The following is a 16,105-nucleotide window of genomic DNA, read 5'->3' as shown; positions in this document are numbered from 1 at the left end:
TCTTACGTCCACGTCCATTACTGACGCCCCTGGGCAACCCTCCCACTAAACCAGCTAAACCAAACCGTCGCGCTATCGTTGCAAGAGGCTGGTCTCGACGTAGAATGTACGCTCAATCATTGCGGCCCATCCCATACCTCGAAGGCGAGGGACACGCCGCACCCAAGATCGTTCGCTGTGTGTCTGATCTCCATTCTGTCCGGGAGAGTTCAACAGTCCTGGGTACGTCCAACACCGAGGCGAAGGAGTACCTCGTATCGAAATACTATCCCGAGAATGTGAATTTTTGCGTTGTGTATTTTCATACTGAAGAAGAAAAGAGAGAAAAATTTCGCTGAGAGCCGACGGGCCCAGAAGTTTTAAACCGGCTCGATTCGTGGTGGGGCACCACCTCTGGCCAATCAGCGAGCTGGGACTCTGATTAGCTCATGCCGTCCCTGGACCCTGGTGACTCTCTGCCGGCGGCCGGCGACTGGACACATGGACGTCAAGTCATCTGGCTGCTTGCTGGGCCTGTCCTTCAGGGGTGTAAATGCCCTCGACAATGCGATCTTGCAAGACGTTCACAACACTCTGAACTACATACCTGCCTACCACTCCCGCCCTCTGAGCTATGGCAACCGCCGTGTCAACCTTGCCCAGCTTCTTGCTGCCCCGGCTGAGCTGGACTGCACCAGCTGCAAGGCAGTGCGTGACGGCATCGCTGGCCGCGACCCAGACGAGCACCCTGCGATCATGGCAACCCCCAGCACGATCTGTACACAATGACAGAGGTGCGGTACGGCACAACGGCATCAACTCCACCAAACCCTCTCGTTCCCTACTCCAGCAGCCCGGCCTGCGGAGAGCCTTCCACGCCTCAGCCCCTCGTAGGAGAGACCACCATTTCGACACGCTCAAGTTCGTCCAGCGGCTGCAAGGCGAGGGCTTCACGGAGGAACAATCGGTGGCCATGATGAAGGTGCTGAACGATGTAATTGAAGAGAGGTCAGAAGACACACACACCGGCCCTCAGCCACACCCTTGAACAGACAAGCACAAAGGAGGCGGGCCCCCAGACTGACAGTTCCTGCCCACCCCACCCACAGCATCCAGAACCTAACGCGCACGATGGTCCTCCGCGAGGACGCAGCCAAGGCGACGTACACGCAGAAGGTCGACTTCGCGACGCTGCGGTCGGAGCTGCTGTCGGCGGACAGCACCGAGTCGAACGCGACGCGGTCGGCGCACGAGCGGCTGACCAACGACATCGGCAAGCTCAACAACCGGCTCAAGGACGAGATCGGCCGCACGCAGGCGAGCGTGCGGCTGGACCTGAACCTGGAGAAGGGCCGCATCCGCGAGGAGGCCGTCTCGCAGGAGCTGCGCATCAAGGAGACCGAGACCAAGATCGAGCAGGAGGCGGGCGCGCTGCGCCAGCAGCTCGAGATGGTCAAGTTCCAGACGCTGCAGTGGCTCATTGGTGTCTGCACCGGTTTCGCGGCGCTGATGCTCGGTGCTTGGCGGTTGTTGATGTGAGTGAGGGCTGTGTCGGACAAGGGAAAGAGAGGCGGGAAACTCTGCGTGGAGGAATTTGTACTGCGAAAGGGGCATACTCGCGGGACGAGGGTGATGGGTTTGGAACGGGCCTACGCTCTGGGCCCGGACCGAGTTTAAGAGCATGGCAATACGTTAAGAGATGGTGCGAATCATCTACGGCACATGGATATACCCAAAGGCAGTCGCCGAATTTTATATGTTATAAGAGATGGTTCATTTTCCATGCGCTGCTACTCTTACAGGATTCAATCCGTCGGCCGATCGACCGGGTACCTAGCGGTCGGCCTGGAAATGGCTCAAGCCCAGGTTCAGGCTTAGAAGCAGCGTCACGTATCGTCTTACAAACATCACGGGGTCAAATCAAATCAGCAAACTTGCAGCAGAAGAATATTCTCAATTCTGCCACCCTAAATACTTTTGTACTAGGTAACTAAATCCCGAGAGCTGCGTGGCTCAGCCGCCGCGCTGTTCCGGTTGTGAAATTTGTGGTAAGTGACATGTCCTCATCCCCCGTCATGGTTGCCCGTCCACTAACTAGCTTTGTCATGAGAGAATAAGGGTTCATGAGCGCTGCTTGTGCCGGTGGGAGATATGTTTCCCAGCAGATCCGACCCCGGAGCGAGGAAGGATGGCGCCTGTTGCGGATGCTCGATGAACACGAAGAGAAGGTATTGTTGGGCTTGTATGACGAGGTGACTCCGAGGTAGGTATCGGAGATGTTCATGTCGTTGAAGAATGGAAAGTTGTGTTTTTGATCTTCTTGGAGAACTTGTGTTACGCTGAGCGCTGTTGCCAGACGTCAGTATCAGTCTCGAAAATCATAAGGGGGGCTCTGGTTGACCTACAATTTACACGACCTCGGCGTCGAGAGTGTCGAGGAGGCTGCGGGCAGCGGCGTGCATGCTGTTCAGGTCGCGGCGGGCCGCAGTGCAGGCACCGCTGGGGCTGTTGCAGCGGGCGACGACCTCGTCCATGCCGTCGCGCTTCCAGCAGTTCTTGCCCTTCCAGTAGCACCACCGGGCCTCGAGGTCGGCGGGGGTGGTGTCACGCTTGGCGAGCTCGTCGGCGGCGGACTCCTCCTCGATGGCGCCGATGAGGGCCTCGGCGGCGGAGCGCGCCTTGTGGCACGCCTCGCCCGGCTGCTCGCACGACCGCTTGTCGGCCTCGATGAAGTCGCGCTTAGAGGCGTAGCACACGCTGCCGGCCTCGCCGCCGAAGGGGCAGAAGGCGGGCGCCGCGTCGCGCCTCTCGACGGCCGAGGTGTTCTCGTCGGTGCGCTTCCAGCAGTTCTTGCCCTTCCAGTAGCACCAGGGGTTGGCCTCGGCCTCGCGCTTGCTCATCTCGACGCCGCGCTTCCAGCAGTTCTTGCCCTTCCAGTAGCACCACGGCGTGGCCTCGCGCTTCCAGCAGCCCTGTCCTTTCCAGAAGCACCACCTGGGGTCGATGGCGGCGCCCTCGTCACGCGCGGCGATGGAGGGGCCCTCCTCCTCGGGGCCGGGGCCCTCGAAGCCTGGGGGTGCTGGCTCGCCCTCGGACCCGTCGGCCTCGGTGAGGTTGGAGTCCGGGCCGAAGTGGCTGCCGAGGTTGAGGTCCGCGTAGAGGGCCTCGGGGTTGGGGTAGGCGGAGGCGACGAGGGCGGCGAGCTCCTCGAAGGACCTCTTGGCGTGGTAGGCGGCACCGCCCGGGTGGTTGGAGATGTCGGCGGCGCGGGACTCCTTGTATCCGCCTGAGGACTGGAGAGCCTGGGAGAAGGCGTCGGCAGCACGCTTGGCCTTCCAGCAGCCCTGACCCTTCCAGAAGCACCATGCCTCAGGGGATGGGTTGGCATCGGCGGCCGCGATGGCGATGGCGTTGGTGGAGACTACGGACAGAGCCGCAAGTGCGATAACGGACAGCTTCATGTTGAAGATGTTGGCGTGGAGAAATGGTATGAATGAATGAGTGGCTTAGTTGCCTGTGTTGGATTTTGGTTTTGTGTATGGGTTGACCTTGGAGTCGTGGAACTGATCGTTCGACACACTGGTAAACTTGTCTTGAGATCTGATGGAGTGATAAAGTTGATCTTTGTTGCATTTGTCGGTGAGAAGAGGGAAGAAGAGAAGTGTGAAGTGGCTCTCCCATCCCACAGCTCTTATACTCGTGGGGAGGATGGCCTATTCAGACAAGTCCCGTTGAGTCGGCCTATTCATGGACAATAAACCCCGTATGCTGAATAGAGCCACCCGCTCGAAACGCACACTTTCGGATGGCCACGCAGCAGGTTTCAATACACCATACCGCCCGTCTCCCCTTTCAATTGAAAGGAACATTGGATAGGCTCCAAAATGCCTGTGTGTGCTTGCCTCTTTTTTGACAGGTGATCTCAACATGTCCGCCCCTATTTTTGCTGGGCTTGCCATTTCAGGATCTGAATAGGGGCCGCCTATGAAAGCCGCGGTGACAAAGCTCATCGACGTTGTGGTAGGGTGGCTGTCGTTACGGGCTTGCCTGCTCGTCATCCAAGCGGCACTTTTGTCCTCAGCGATGGCCACAGCCAGGAGGAATGATTGGTCCGATATCTGTAGCACACATTGAGCCAGGGAATGGGCTGCTCGTTTGGCCACCTGGCAGCTTCCAAGGGCTTGGAGCTACTTGCGCGGCGGCTGATGAAGTCTATTCAGCACCCAAAGCGGAAGTCGTCGAACAATAAGGAGGGAAGACTGTCGACCACTCACAAGCCACGACCTTGGATTCCCTGCAAACCTGAACACCACTCTGTGCAGTCTTTTTCGCCGCTTCTTGAGCGGGCTTAAACTTCGGAAAGTGAAAAATCCGTCTGTTCTAGATGGGCCTGTGGTAGATCAGTTGACCTGAGGTTATCTGACCCGACTTACTTGCTTGGTGTCCACGCAGTGGTAGGCAGTTTGTGCATTGTATCCATCTCCTTTCAATTGCAACGTCATCGAATACGGCGCGAGCGTTTCGGCCCTTTACTCGGTGGGTGTGGAGGATCATCACTACACGTGGTTACCTCCAGTGTATCCGAGCCATCTCAAAGACATGGTTCGTTTGCCATAAACAGGTGGTCACAGGGAAATTGTGTATCTGCGTGGAGTCGAGGCTCAACATGTGTTTCCTAATGCCAGTAAGCCCTTTTCCGCTGTGGGCGTCGTTCAAAGATGCTCGAGGTGAGTCATGCGAAGCAAACTGGACTGTGTAACTCTGACGGTTTTGTGCCTGAATTCGGCGCTTCTTGAAACCAAAGTTGCAGGCAGGTGATGCTACATCTGAGGCCTTACACAAACGAGTTCGTCAACACTCAAGAGCCTCTACTCACTGGGCACCAAACTCGAACGATTGGAGTGCCCAACCATGACTCAAACCTCCCCTGCGTCGAGCATTCCGACCAAGAACACTTGCACATTACAGAGCCCTAGGTCCGTCTAATTTTCCACGTAAAACGCCCTCAACAGCCTCTCCACAAATAAAGTGATCGCCAACTTCCCGCAGTCCAACACCCCGTCCATGGCAATGAACGGATGTGGCTGACCCTTCATGATAGTAACCCTGGTACTCGCCTTGCCCGCCTCGACCAGCTTCTCCGCAAACTCCTCGCCCTCGGTCCTCAACACGTCCAGCTCCCCAAGCACGACCTCCGCCGGCGGGAGCTGCGTCCAGTCGCCTTTCCACAGCAGCGGGCTGGCCTCCGGGTGTGCCCAGTCCGCCTGGTTGGGCAGGTAGTGGTGGCGGTACCACATCATCTTGGCGGCTGGCAAGGCGGGGACGTTCTCGTTCTCGCGCCATGACGTCTTCGTCGCCGGGGACGCCGTGTTGTCGGCCACGGGCACCGAAAGGAGCTGGGCGGCGAAGCGGAGCCCCAGCTCAGGCCGGGCTGCTGCCCGCTGGCACACGATGGCCGCGAGGTTCGCGCCGGCTGAGGAGCCGCCCGTCGCGAGCCTGGCCGTGTCGATTGGGGGCAGGACGTGCTTGCCTGCGCCGCTGATCGCCCATAGCACGGCTTCCCATGAGTCCTCGACTGCCGCGGGATAGGGGTTCTCCGGTGCGAGTCTGTGGAAGGCCCGTGAGCACCCATCCTAGTTCCATATCTCTCTCTTCTTCATGGCTCCAAAGCCAGGCTTACCTGTAGTCCACGTTCACCACCACACAGTTCGCCCGCCCGCACAGGTTCGTCGCAATGACATTCTCGGTGTCGATGTTGCCCAGCACCCAGCCGCCGCCGTGGAAGTAGAACAGGCACGGCCACCCCCGTTCAGGCCTCGGGCTGTCGGGCGTGAAACACCTGACCCTGATGTCCGGCCCGCTGCTCTGCGTGCGCGGGAAGGAGAAGTCCTCGGCCTTGGCGACGGGGTATTTTGGGCCGGCGCCGGGGATCAGCACGCCGCTGCTGCGGGAGGCCTCGACGGGCTGCAGGTGGACCTGCTGCTTGTCTACTATGTGCTCGTTGTAGAAGTTGGCGTAGACCGGGTCGATCCGTGGGACCACGGAGGGGTGGAGGGGGTAGGGTGGTTGGGGGCCGGCTTGGTCGCCCATCGTGACAAATCTGCTTCTGTACTGGCTGGACTGTATGAGGGTGGGATGGAAAGCTTAGAATGAGGACAGCTTGTGACGAGCACCTTGGGTGACGAACTGGTAACTTGGCCAACGATGTTGATGTGACTGCTCGTAACCCAAAGTGTAACCAAATAATTAAAGTTCGAGCAATGTGACGATGATCCAACCTGATAAGTACAGTGTACACAATGGTGCCCGGCTCCTCCCTCAAAAAAAACACACCGCAGGCCAAGGAAGTTACCACTCGGAGCGGATTGCCGCCCTTCGGCACGCCAATCGCCGATGACGGTGGTCGAAAACTGGGCCCGTTCCTCACACCACGCCGAGCCGGTCCGGAGAGTTTCGTGCATCCTCGGCCCCGAGTCATTATTATCTCCTAGGGCCTTCTCTGGCGTGGGGGTCCCCTCGAGCCATTCTGCACGTCAACGACCTTGACAGGGGTTGCCGCAGCACACCAAGAACTGTGACTGACTGCTCGCGTTCCGCTGCGACTCCAGCTTTAATTCCCGTCGGTTCTAATCCGCAGCCACCAGCAGCCGTCTGTTGGCCACTAGGTTGTGCCCGGCCCCAAATTGCCTGCTTACACGATGTCACCTCTGCTTGGGGCGAGTGGGAGATAAAGGCCGCCATCCGACGCTTGCCGCCAGGAGCAATTGTAATTGCCAGCACGACGATTGGGTCAGAGTATCATATCCAGTGGTTTGGATGGCGAGGTGCGCGTTCCCCGCAACGGAAACAGAGCCAAGCAGATAATTCAAGATATCAAGCCATCACGACGATGGGCACACTCTCAACTTTCCGTGGCGGACCGAGGCAGGGATCCACACCAGCAGCACAGCAGCTGGGTCGCCAACACATGCAGGCTCGCCACCGTGTCAAACTGGACAGATATCTGCCAACTCCAGTGAGAGTTGAATCACAGCCTGATTCACACCGCATAATGGCGCTGGGAGGCGGTGACCGTGTCTGTGAGAACCTGTACCAGCGCGCGAACGGGTTTGTGCTACGTACAAAGTTGGTGAATGTCATGAGGCGAGCCTGTGGGATACGCTCCTGTGGTGTACTCTCCTGTCGACTAACGCTCTATTAATCAACCTCCTTCGGGGTAGCCTTCTATGGGATAGCCTTCTGGGCACCTGGGGAAACCCGCAGTTTTAACCCTTCTCCATCGTCTTAATCAACACAGAGGTAGAAGGAGCTAGGCACATGCATTGCACGTCTTCAGCTCAATTGCTTCCGGCCAGCGAGTTCTCCAGCTCGACAAGTTCCCTGAACCCCTCGACAATCTCCTTCCGCTGCTCACCCTCCGGCCGCGGGAGGGGCTTCCGCGCCCAGCCCCCGTAGCCAAAGTACTCCTGCAGCCCCACCTTGACACCCACCGCGCCCGACTTTATCGCCGCCCAGTCGCCGCGGGCCAGGATCTTCTGCAGCCGCTGGTCGCCCTGGCCATCCCCCTTGACCAGCGACCTGTACAGCGTGGCCACCGTCGCGGGCGCCACGTTCGCGATGCCGGGGATCACGCCTGCCGCCCCGGCGGCCATGGCTGGCGTGAGGAAGTCGCCGGATCCGGCGAAGCAGAGGAAGTCGGGGTAGTCCTTGGCGTATGCCTCGTCGGCGCGTGTGCTCGGTACGGGGGCGCCGGTGAACTCGGTGGCCACCCTTGTCAGCTTGCCCGTGTTGCCGCACGTGAACTTGGCGCCGACGATGTTGCGGTGGGCCCTGCCCAGGTGGATCAGGGCGTCGCTCGACAGGTCCAGGCCCGAGACGGCGGCGGGGTAGTTGTAGATAACGATAGGGATGGGGCTTGCGTCCGCGACGTCCGTGAAGAACCTGGCGACGGTGTCCTTATCGAACAGGCCTTGATAGTACGCCGGGGGCAGGACGAGTGCCGCGTCCCCGCCGTTCAGTGCCGCCTGCTTACACAGCTCGATGGTCTGGCGGGTGGATTGTGCAGCGCAGCCCACGATGAGGGGCATGTCCTTGAAGCCTGCTTCGTCGAGGGCGGCCCGGGTGGTCATTGTGATGTGGTCACGCTCGTAGTCGAGGAGGTGCACAGCCTCCCCGTTGGAGCCCTGCACCGCTATGCCGGTGACGCCTGCCCGGGCCAGTCGGACGGCATGTTTCGCGACGCTGTCCAGGTCGACTGGCTCGTCTGCTTCATCTTTAAAGAAGGCCGGTGTTGGCACATAAACGCCTGGGACTAGAGGGTGGACCTCCTTCCTCAAACGGGACTCATGGGAGCCATTGGCGCCTTCTGAGGATGGCATGGTGAGAGCCGTGACTTTTAGGATATGATGGTCGTAGCGTCCACAAGGGAACTGCACTTGGGAGGGGAGGGGGACGGGGTGCTCTTGACGTGAAATGTGCGTTTACTCCATGGTCGTGCTAACCCCTGGGGCCGTGTGGGTGGCGGAGGGTGCGCACGCGACATATAAAAAGCCGGCGCATGGAGCAACAGACAAGTCATTGACACCGGGGAATGACGTCCGTCGAAACGCACCAGACGCCAGTCAACGCCCACAAGCGCTGCAACGGCAAAGAGCAACACGACTCGGGAGGGCGTGGCCACAGCCACCACCCTCCACCCTTCAGCAGCACCAGCTCTCTCCCTTCTCCACCCCCGCGACCAGACGGCCCAGAACCAGCCAACCCGGGGCCGGGCATATCGAATGTTTGCGGGCGGTGGAGAAGCCGGCTCGAGCCCAGGGCAGGCGCCAGGGCGCTCGCAGAGGACAGACGGAACGCATCCGAGTGGGACACCCCACAGAGTCAGGACGGACGATCGCGAAACTCTGGGCTCGCTTGTGGGAGCCAATCTTTGACGTAACTTTAATCATACACAAACCCCAGGGGCCGGGCCTTTTTCCAAGGACGGGGCGGTTTGCACCTGTCTGGTGCCATACCTTGGACGGGGTCTGGCCTAGCCTGGAGGACAGGACGTGAGTCTGCGTTACCTCCGACGGCAAGCTAAAAGGCGGAGAAGGGGCGCTGCTGGTGCGTCGTCGACGGCTCTTCCACGGTCGGTTGGCTTTGTCTCCAGCCGGCCTGATCCCAGCCCCGAGGCAAGCCGCAATGGGGGGGGGGGGGGGCAAAGGATCTGTGCGATCGTGGGGGTGGCCGTGATTCATCATTGATGGATCCTACCCTTCGGGTGGATGCGAGCCACGTTGTTGTCCTGACAAGGACGTCGGGCCCATTGTCATGATGATCATCGCCAGCATCTTCTGGGAGGGCGCAGGAATGGGCTGATGTCGGGAGTGACGTGCCTGCCAGGCCTGCATTAGCCACGCAGCCAACTGACGGGCATCGAAGCTTAGGGCGCAGCCTGTACCTGATAACAGGGCGCTGTTTTGCTTTTTTTCTCAAGTTTTGCCCTGGCCACAGGCACATGACACTGCAGGTGATAATCTGTTCATGCGGGTGACCGAGACAAGCAAGCGTGGTGGTGTGGTGGTGGTGTCTATCGGGATGTGTGTGCTTCTGTTGGAATCTGGCGGGACCGTGTCGCCCTCCCGCCTCCTCCATCGCCCCTCCCCCGCGTGGGGGTGGGGTCCAATGTCACCTCCTCCGCAATCACATCGAGCCCACTCCTGACGGTACGGGGTTCTAACGACTCTAGTGACGGGGCTTCAAGTTGCCGCCGAGTAGCTGCATCTCGTCGTCTTGTTCCCAGTCGAGAACTGGCCAGATTGGATACCAACAACCAGCTCGAGACGGATCGTCGACTATCCCGTCTTCTTCTTACCCGACTCTCCCCCTGTTTTCCCTTTTTTAGCGGTTGACAGGACCCGACAATGCTCCATCCAGCTTGCTCCTCGCACTTTTCTCTGCCGAAGGCGTGAACATGGACGTGGATTCCGGCCTTCACCATCCATCAGCCCGGGTGACTGGCAGTTTTCTCCCCAACCGGACCGGGCAGATACTGCGTGCTTGACCAGCCGGCACCAGTCGAAGCCAACCGGTCCGGCTCCACGGTGGCTTTCAGTGCCAGCTCGCAAGGCTCCCTGACATCCCCCTTACCAGTGGACAACATCGACGCCCGGGTAACATGCACCCCACGTCTCCGCCTTGCTATGAAGGATTGTGCCTGCTGTGGTGGAGCAGGACAAGTGTTCTGCCACCTGTTGGACTCCTACTCACTTGACACATAGTTACTCGCCTCGTACGTGGCATACACTCGATGTGCGCGTAAACGGGACCTCAGAGAAAAGGTTGCCGGGGTTGAGCAGAGCATGAGTCCTGTAGAGTGTGGCACGGATAGCTCAGCGATGAACTCGATGTCCAAACCACACATTTCCCAGCCGGAGACATCTCCATCGTATTTCATACACTGCCAACACTGAAGTTGCCAACCATCCCATTCGACAGTGTTTTATCCACCTCAGTAAATTTCATCCTGAACTACCAGTGCTAATCGAATCTTAACACATTCCTTCCAAGCTCGCAACAGCCTCGTAGATGTTAAAGTATCTTAGCCTAGTTTCCTGCATTGAAGACATCACGCCAATCTACCTTCTTAATTCCCATTGCCCCTTGATTTGACTCACAAACCTTTTCATTAACGGCTGAATATTCGAAGCCGATGCTTTTTGCTAGCCCGTTCTCGAACCCAACGTGCGGGCAGTTGATGGAGACCGTGCGGGAGAAGTGCAAGAGCAAGGTAGAGCTTTCGTCGTTCTCGTGCGCGTGTTGACCGATTTACAAGGTAGTGGTGTGTTGTTAGTGCTTGTTACAGGAAAGATAGTGACGCTCTGGAGGAATGCTCTCACTTGTTCAATGACTACCATGCTGAATGTGTTCCAATGTTAACTTAGCAGCCTTGAAGTCGACGGCGTCGAAGGCGGGTTCTCCGTCTGGACGGCCTTGTACCCCATTGTTGATCGCTGTCTCGCTATCCGAGCCCAAATATGATGCCATGAAGCCATTATCCGGAGCACTGTCTCTGGAGATTCAGAAAGAGCATAAGATCTCACGATGTTGTCTTCCTGAGGTCTCATCGGTCGGAGATTGTGAGCACTGCAGGGCATCTTGGCAAAAATACTGTGACGTGTACAACGCGCTGAAACTTCCATTACGGCACACTTGCACCAGCTGCCCCGCACAATATCTCCCGGCAGACCTCTTGGGGAGGATCAGACATATGGTAAGGCCGGGGGAAAAATGGAAATACCACCTGTGGCCATTGACAGCAGATCAGCGCAAGGGAAGCTCGTCAATTCTTAGAAGCGAGCGAGGTTCTACATGCGTCGAATCTGAGCTCCGTTGCGCAAGCGGAGCAAAATCATGAGAACATTGCTGCAGTTGCTGGGCAAGGTGGAAAAGGAAGGGCTATACGGAAGAATTCAATCCTGACCTGAGGCTTCAAAAGAACGGGGCCCACCTTGGTCACACGGTAGGTAGTCAGCAGTGAATTGTTGATGATCTCATAACTTTTTTCTCAACGTACCGTTAAGAGCAAGAGAACACGGGCTATGTAATTCTTCGATTTTCAGTATTATCACACAAAATTGTATTTCACAGGTTGTGTATAGGGCATTCCAAAAGATTCAACGAATTCCATGGAGCGGAAAAGGGGCGTGGGGATCCTGGAACAGCCGCCACGGAAGCTAATCCACAGACGCTTGACAACCCGCCCCTTGACGACGTCGTGTCACCAAACCCTGTCTCACCTCACATCAACGTCGCCCCCTCGCGTGACAGGGCATCCGCACCGGCCTGATCTCACTGAAGTTACAGCCTCACTGGTGCAGATCGAACATTCATATCGCTGTCGGCGGCCTCGTCCCAGAACTGGGCGTCCATGGGCTGTCCACACCGTACACCGCCACCCTCTTCCAATAGCAACTCGGCCCTGGAGCCCAGGACATGGCCACCAAGATGAAGCTCCTCCGCTTCCTCAAACAGACAAAGCTCATCCGACCGCCTCGGGACGCCGAGCAGGGTGCAAAGCGGCCCGCAAGCCCGCGGTACGTCTACTCGCTCACCGCCTTCGTCTCGCTGGGCGGCTTCCTCTTCGGCTGGAACCAGGGCGTCATGGGCATGATCGTTGCCGACGAGCGCTGGTCCGCCCTCATGGGCCACCCCAGCGACTGGGCCATCGGGCTCGTCGTCAGCATCTACAACCTCTCGTGCGCCGCGGGCGCGCTGGCCGGGTCAGCCGCCGACGCCCTCGGCAGGGAGCGCACGCTATCCCTCGCCTCCGGGCTCACCATCCTGGGCGCCCTCGCGCAGGCGGCCAGCTCAACCATTGCGCAGATGACGGCAGGCCGGTTTATCACGGGCTTGGGCATAGGCGCTTTCGCCGCGGGGGTGCCGCTGTACATCTCCGAGATCAGCCCGCCCTCGTTGCGCGGGCGCATCGTTGGCAGTGAGCACAATTCTTCCACTTTTACGGTTCCCCATCTGTTGTGTTCTGGAATGCTCCAAAGCACATTTCGTTAGGCTCCTCGCAGGTCACTAACACATGCTAAGTAAACCTGATGATCCTTTGCTTTGCCGAAATGGCCGTGTTCTTTGTCGACTACGCCTGCTTCCTTCTCATGCCCTCAGACGGCTGGTGGCGCCTCCCCGTAGCCTTGCAGGTGATACCCGCCGTGCTCCTGGCCGCTGGTTGTTGGCGGTCCTCTTGGGTCCCGCCCTCGCCGCGATGGCTTGTCGCGCAGGAGCGGTACGACTGCGCGCTCGAGGTGCTCACGCGCCTACATGGCGGCGAGGCGGCCGCGATCGAGATGGCCGAGATCAAGGACTCTGTGGGCGATGAGGAGGCCAGTGGAGATCTGGTACAGGCTAGCTGGAGCGACATGTTCAGGGGCCCCGTCTTGCGCGTCACGATGCTTGGGGTCACCATCCAGTTTCTTCAGCAGGCCACTGGAACCAATGCGATCTTCTACTACACGCCCCAGCTATTCCACAACGGGGGAATCACGGACCCCAACATTGCCAATCTGGCGACGAGTGGTGTGGGCGTGGTCTTGTTCCTGTCCTCGTGGATTCCCATCTTCTACTACGACAAGCTGGGGCGGAAGACGTGGCTGCAGCTGGGCCTCGTTGGCATGTTCACAGCCCTTGTTGGCATCGCAGTTCTGCAGAGACACGCAGAGACCCATCCCGGCGACCCTAGAAACTACGCCATCATCGCGTTTCCTTTTCTATTCTTCACGTTCTTCAACATGTCATGGAGCTCTGGTAGCTGGCTGTACGCCGCCGAGATCTTCCCAATCTCATTACGGGTAAGTTAAGCACGTCCCAAGAGATCCCACACAATTATTGACATCTGATGTCTCGATAGTCCAAGGGAAACGCACTTTGCACGGCATCACTCTGGATGGCAAACTTCCTCGTCGCACAAGTAACCCCACCCATCATGACAGCAATATCATGGGGCCTGTACTTGATATTAGCTGCCATCAACGTCCTCGCGTTCATATTCATCCGCTACTGTCTTGTTGAAACCAGAGGCAAGACCCTCGAGGAGATGGCCTCCCTGTTCGGCATTGAGGAAAAGAGCTCTGAGGGACAGAGCGACAGATCTGCTGAGCGTCGTGGTAAGCGGTTCCTTGATTATCCATCCAGCCTGGGTCTTGATTTCGAGTGCTGACGTCCAAGTAGAACTGTTACGGGCAGATCCAGTCGACGAAGTCGAAGACGAGCCGTAGCTCATGCGTGCCCGCTGAGTCGCACCGCAGGAAATGTAGAACTATACAAGACCATGGTATTTATCGATTACGTAGATCATAATCTATCTGAAAGCTTTTGGAATTCTGTTGTACAGAAGATGTCTTCATTGGACAGCGAGGTTCATGAATGGCGGATCTCACCAATCATGTCACCACCGGCTCGCGATCTACCCTGCCGCGCTAAGAATCACTGGCCTTTTGGGTTGTGAAGTTCTCCAAATTGGAGCATCGACACCTTCGTGGTCACCACCACAAGGCCTAAGTGATGTACTTACTGCAATTTAGGGCTGACGAAGAAAATGGTGAAGGTGACAGTCGGCTAATGGATCGGTAAGCTTGGAAACTATACATATGCGAGGGTGCACCTTTTGAGATTCTACCCCAGTTTTTGACGAAGTAATTATCTCCATCAATGAGTTGGAAGCTTTCTATCTAATGCACGGATAAGAATGAGTTCCATACGCCTTTCAGATGCTCATGGTCGCGTGATGGAGTACGCGGGCTTTCGAGAGGCTGCCATTTTTGTTATTGTCGCTGTTCTGTTGACGGCCTTGATCAAGCAGACCAACAAAGCCGATATTGCCAAAATTCAGAATCTCCCTGAGCTTCCTGGCGTGCCTTTGTTCGGAAGCCTGTTCCTACTCGGCCGTCACCACGCTCGCAACTGCGCACGCTTGGCCAAGGACTACGGCGATGTCTTCCAGGCACGGCTCGGCAACCGCGTAAGTCCACCATCGGATCTAAAGGGAACACCTGCTCACGGCGATGTAGCGCTTCATTTACGCCAACTCATTTGAGTCTGTTAGAGAGCTCTGGATCAAGAACCAGTCTGCTCTGATCTCGCGCCCGAAGACGTGGACCTTCCATAATGTCGTCTCCGCCCCGGGCGTCTTCACACTAGGCACCTCGCCATGGAATGATTCAGTCAAGCGTGCGCGCAAGGCGGCTGCCACTGCCCTGAACCGCCAGGCCGTGCAAACATACCTACCTATCATAGATCTAGAGTCCACCACGAGCATCAACGAGGTGTTTCGCAATCTCAAGCTTGATAACAACATTGACCCAAACGGCTACTTCCAGCGCTTCTCCCTGAACGTGTCTCTGACGCTGAACTACGGTATCCGTCTGGATGACACTGCTCGTGCACATCATTTACTCAACGAGGTCGTCACCGTCGAGCGAGAACTGGCCAACTTTCGCGGTATTGCCCACAACTGGCAAGACTACGTGCCCCTTCTGCGCCTCCGGCTCGGCGTGAAGAAGCAGGCTATCAAGTTTCGGCCGTCGTGATGACTATATTCTGTCCTTCTTTGAGCAACTCAAGGAGCGCATTGCCAAGGCCACCGATAAGCCTTGCATTGCAGGCAATGTCCTCAAGGACCCTGAAGCCAAGCTGTCCGATAACGAGCTCAAGTCCATCTGCCTTACCATGGTTGCTGCCGGTCTAGATACCCTGCCCGGTAACATTAACATGACTCTCGCGTACCTTTCGTCTGAGCATGGCCAGGAAATCCAAAAGAACCTGCACGAGGAACTCGTCAAGGCCCATGCTGGAGAGGATCCTTGGCATGCATGTCTCACCGAAGAGAAGTCTGAGTACATGCGCTCGTTCGTCAAGGAGGTTCTGCGTTTCTGGTCAACCCTCAATATGTCGTTTAATCGAGAAAGCACCAAGCCCATTGTGTACAAGGGCGCCACGATTCCCGCTGGTACTCCTTTCTTGATGGTAAGCTTTTCCCATGCCCATCGTTCGCAAAAGCCAGCTAACTCTTTCAAAAGAATATGTGGGCAGCCAACCACGATCCCGAGCACTTCAGCCGTCCTATGGACTTCTACCCCGAGCGCTTCATGGGTGTTGACGAGGCTGGCGCTGGCACACAGCACTACGGCTATGGTGCCGGTACGAGGATGTGCGCAGGCGTGCACCTGGCAAATCGCGAGCTATACGCCATCTTCAGCCGCCTCGTGCTCGCGTTCCACATTCTCGCCACTGATGACCTCAAGTCACGTCCAATCCTGGACACGATCGAGTGCAATTCTGTGCCCACGAGCATGGTCACGCAGCCCAAGCCGTTCAAGGTCAAGTTCATACCGCGAAGTGAGAAACAACTTGAGGCGTGGATTGCCGAAAGCTTTGAGGCGACAGAGCATTTGTAGACGTTGCGCCAGATGAAAAGGATCAATGTAGACGCCGGCTAGCACTGTTGCGTTCTACGGAAGAAAATAAGGACTTCAATTACGGTCAATGTGTCACGTTCAATACGATAAGAGTAATGATTTGCACTTGAGACAGCAAAAGTTACAATCTCCAATTAAAAAGTTGAATACGCAAGTACCTA

At 57.4% G+C, this 16,105-nt stretch overlaps 6 protein-coding genes across 6 annotated transcripts; 3 read left to right on the top strand and 3 right to left on the bottom strand.

The window, feature by feature from the left end:
- Positions 1-613: 613 nt before the first annotated feature.
- Positions 614-1,518, top strand: INS49_007907 (uncharacterized protein; the record flags this gene model as incomplete). The annotated part of the gene is made up of 2 exons (XM_043168653.1): positions 614-987; positions 1,059-1,518. The coding sequence occupies 2 exons, from the start codon at positions 614-616 to the stop codon at positions 1,516-1,518; spliced, it is 834 nt and encodes a 277-aa protein (XP_043026333.1).
- Positions 1,519-1,969: 451 nt separating this feature from the next.
- INS49_007906 (uncharacterized protein) lies at positions 1,970-3,440 on the bottom strand (the record flags this gene model as incomplete). Its single annotated transcript, XM_043168652.1, has 2 exons — positions 1,970-2,318; positions 2,392-3,440. The coding sequence occupies 2 exons, from the start codon at positions 3,438-3,440 to the stop codon at positions 1,970-1,972; spliced, it is 1,398 nt and encodes a 465-aa protein (XP_043026332.1).
- Positions 3,441-4,961: 1,521 nt separating this feature from the next.
- Positions 4,962-6,069, bottom strand: INS49_007905 (uncharacterized protein; the record flags this gene model as incomplete). The annotated part of the gene is made up of 2 exons (XM_043168651.1): positions 4,962-5,586; positions 5,660-6,069. The coding sequence occupies 2 exons, from the start codon at positions 6,067-6,069 to the stop codon at positions 4,962-4,964; spliced, it is 1,035 nt and encodes a 344-aa protein (XP_043026331.1).
- Positions 6,070-7,316: 1,247 nt separating this feature from the next.
- INS49_007904 (uncharacterized protein) lies at positions 7,317-8,357 on the bottom strand (the record flags this gene model as incomplete). The annotated part of the gene is made up of 1 exon (XM_043168650.1): positions 7,317-8,357. The coding sequence occupies one exon, from the start codon at positions 8,355-8,357 to the stop codon at positions 7,317-7,319; it is 1,041 nt and encodes a 346-aa protein (XP_043026330.1).
- Positions 8,358-11,955: 3,598 nt separating this feature from the next.
- Positions 11,956-13,745, top strand: INS49_007903 (uncharacterized protein; the record flags this gene model as incomplete). Its single annotated transcript, XM_043168649.1, has 4 exons — positions 11,956-12,457; positions 12,562-13,319; positions 13,379-13,634; positions 13,699-13,745. 4 exons carry the CDS (start codon positions 11,956-11,958, stop codon positions 13,743-13,745), a joined length of 1,563 nt encoding a protein of 520 aa, XP_043026329.1.
- A 509-nt stretch (positions 13,746-14,254) lies between these two features.
- INS49_007902 (uncharacterized protein) lies at positions 14,255-15,923 on the top strand (the record flags this gene model as incomplete). Its single annotated transcript, XM_043168648.1, has 4 exons — positions 14,255-14,488; positions 14,538-15,020; positions 15,082-15,492; positions 15,546-15,923. 4 exons carry the CDS (start codon positions 14,255-14,257, stop codon positions 15,921-15,923), a joined length of 1,506 nt encoding a protein of 501 aa, XP_043026328.1.
- Positions 15,924-16,105: the final 182 nt, after the last annotated feature.

Source organism: Diaporthe citri, assembly GCF_014595645.1.
Source record: "Diaporthe citri strain NFHF-8-4 chromosome Unknown scaffold_3, whole genome shotgun sequence".
Classification (NCBI taxonomy): Eukaryota; Fungi; Ascomycota; class Sordariomycetes; order Diaporthales; family Diaporthaceae; genus Diaporthe; species Diaporthe citri.
This window is presented reverse-complemented; position numbering and strand designations above follow the sequence as displayed.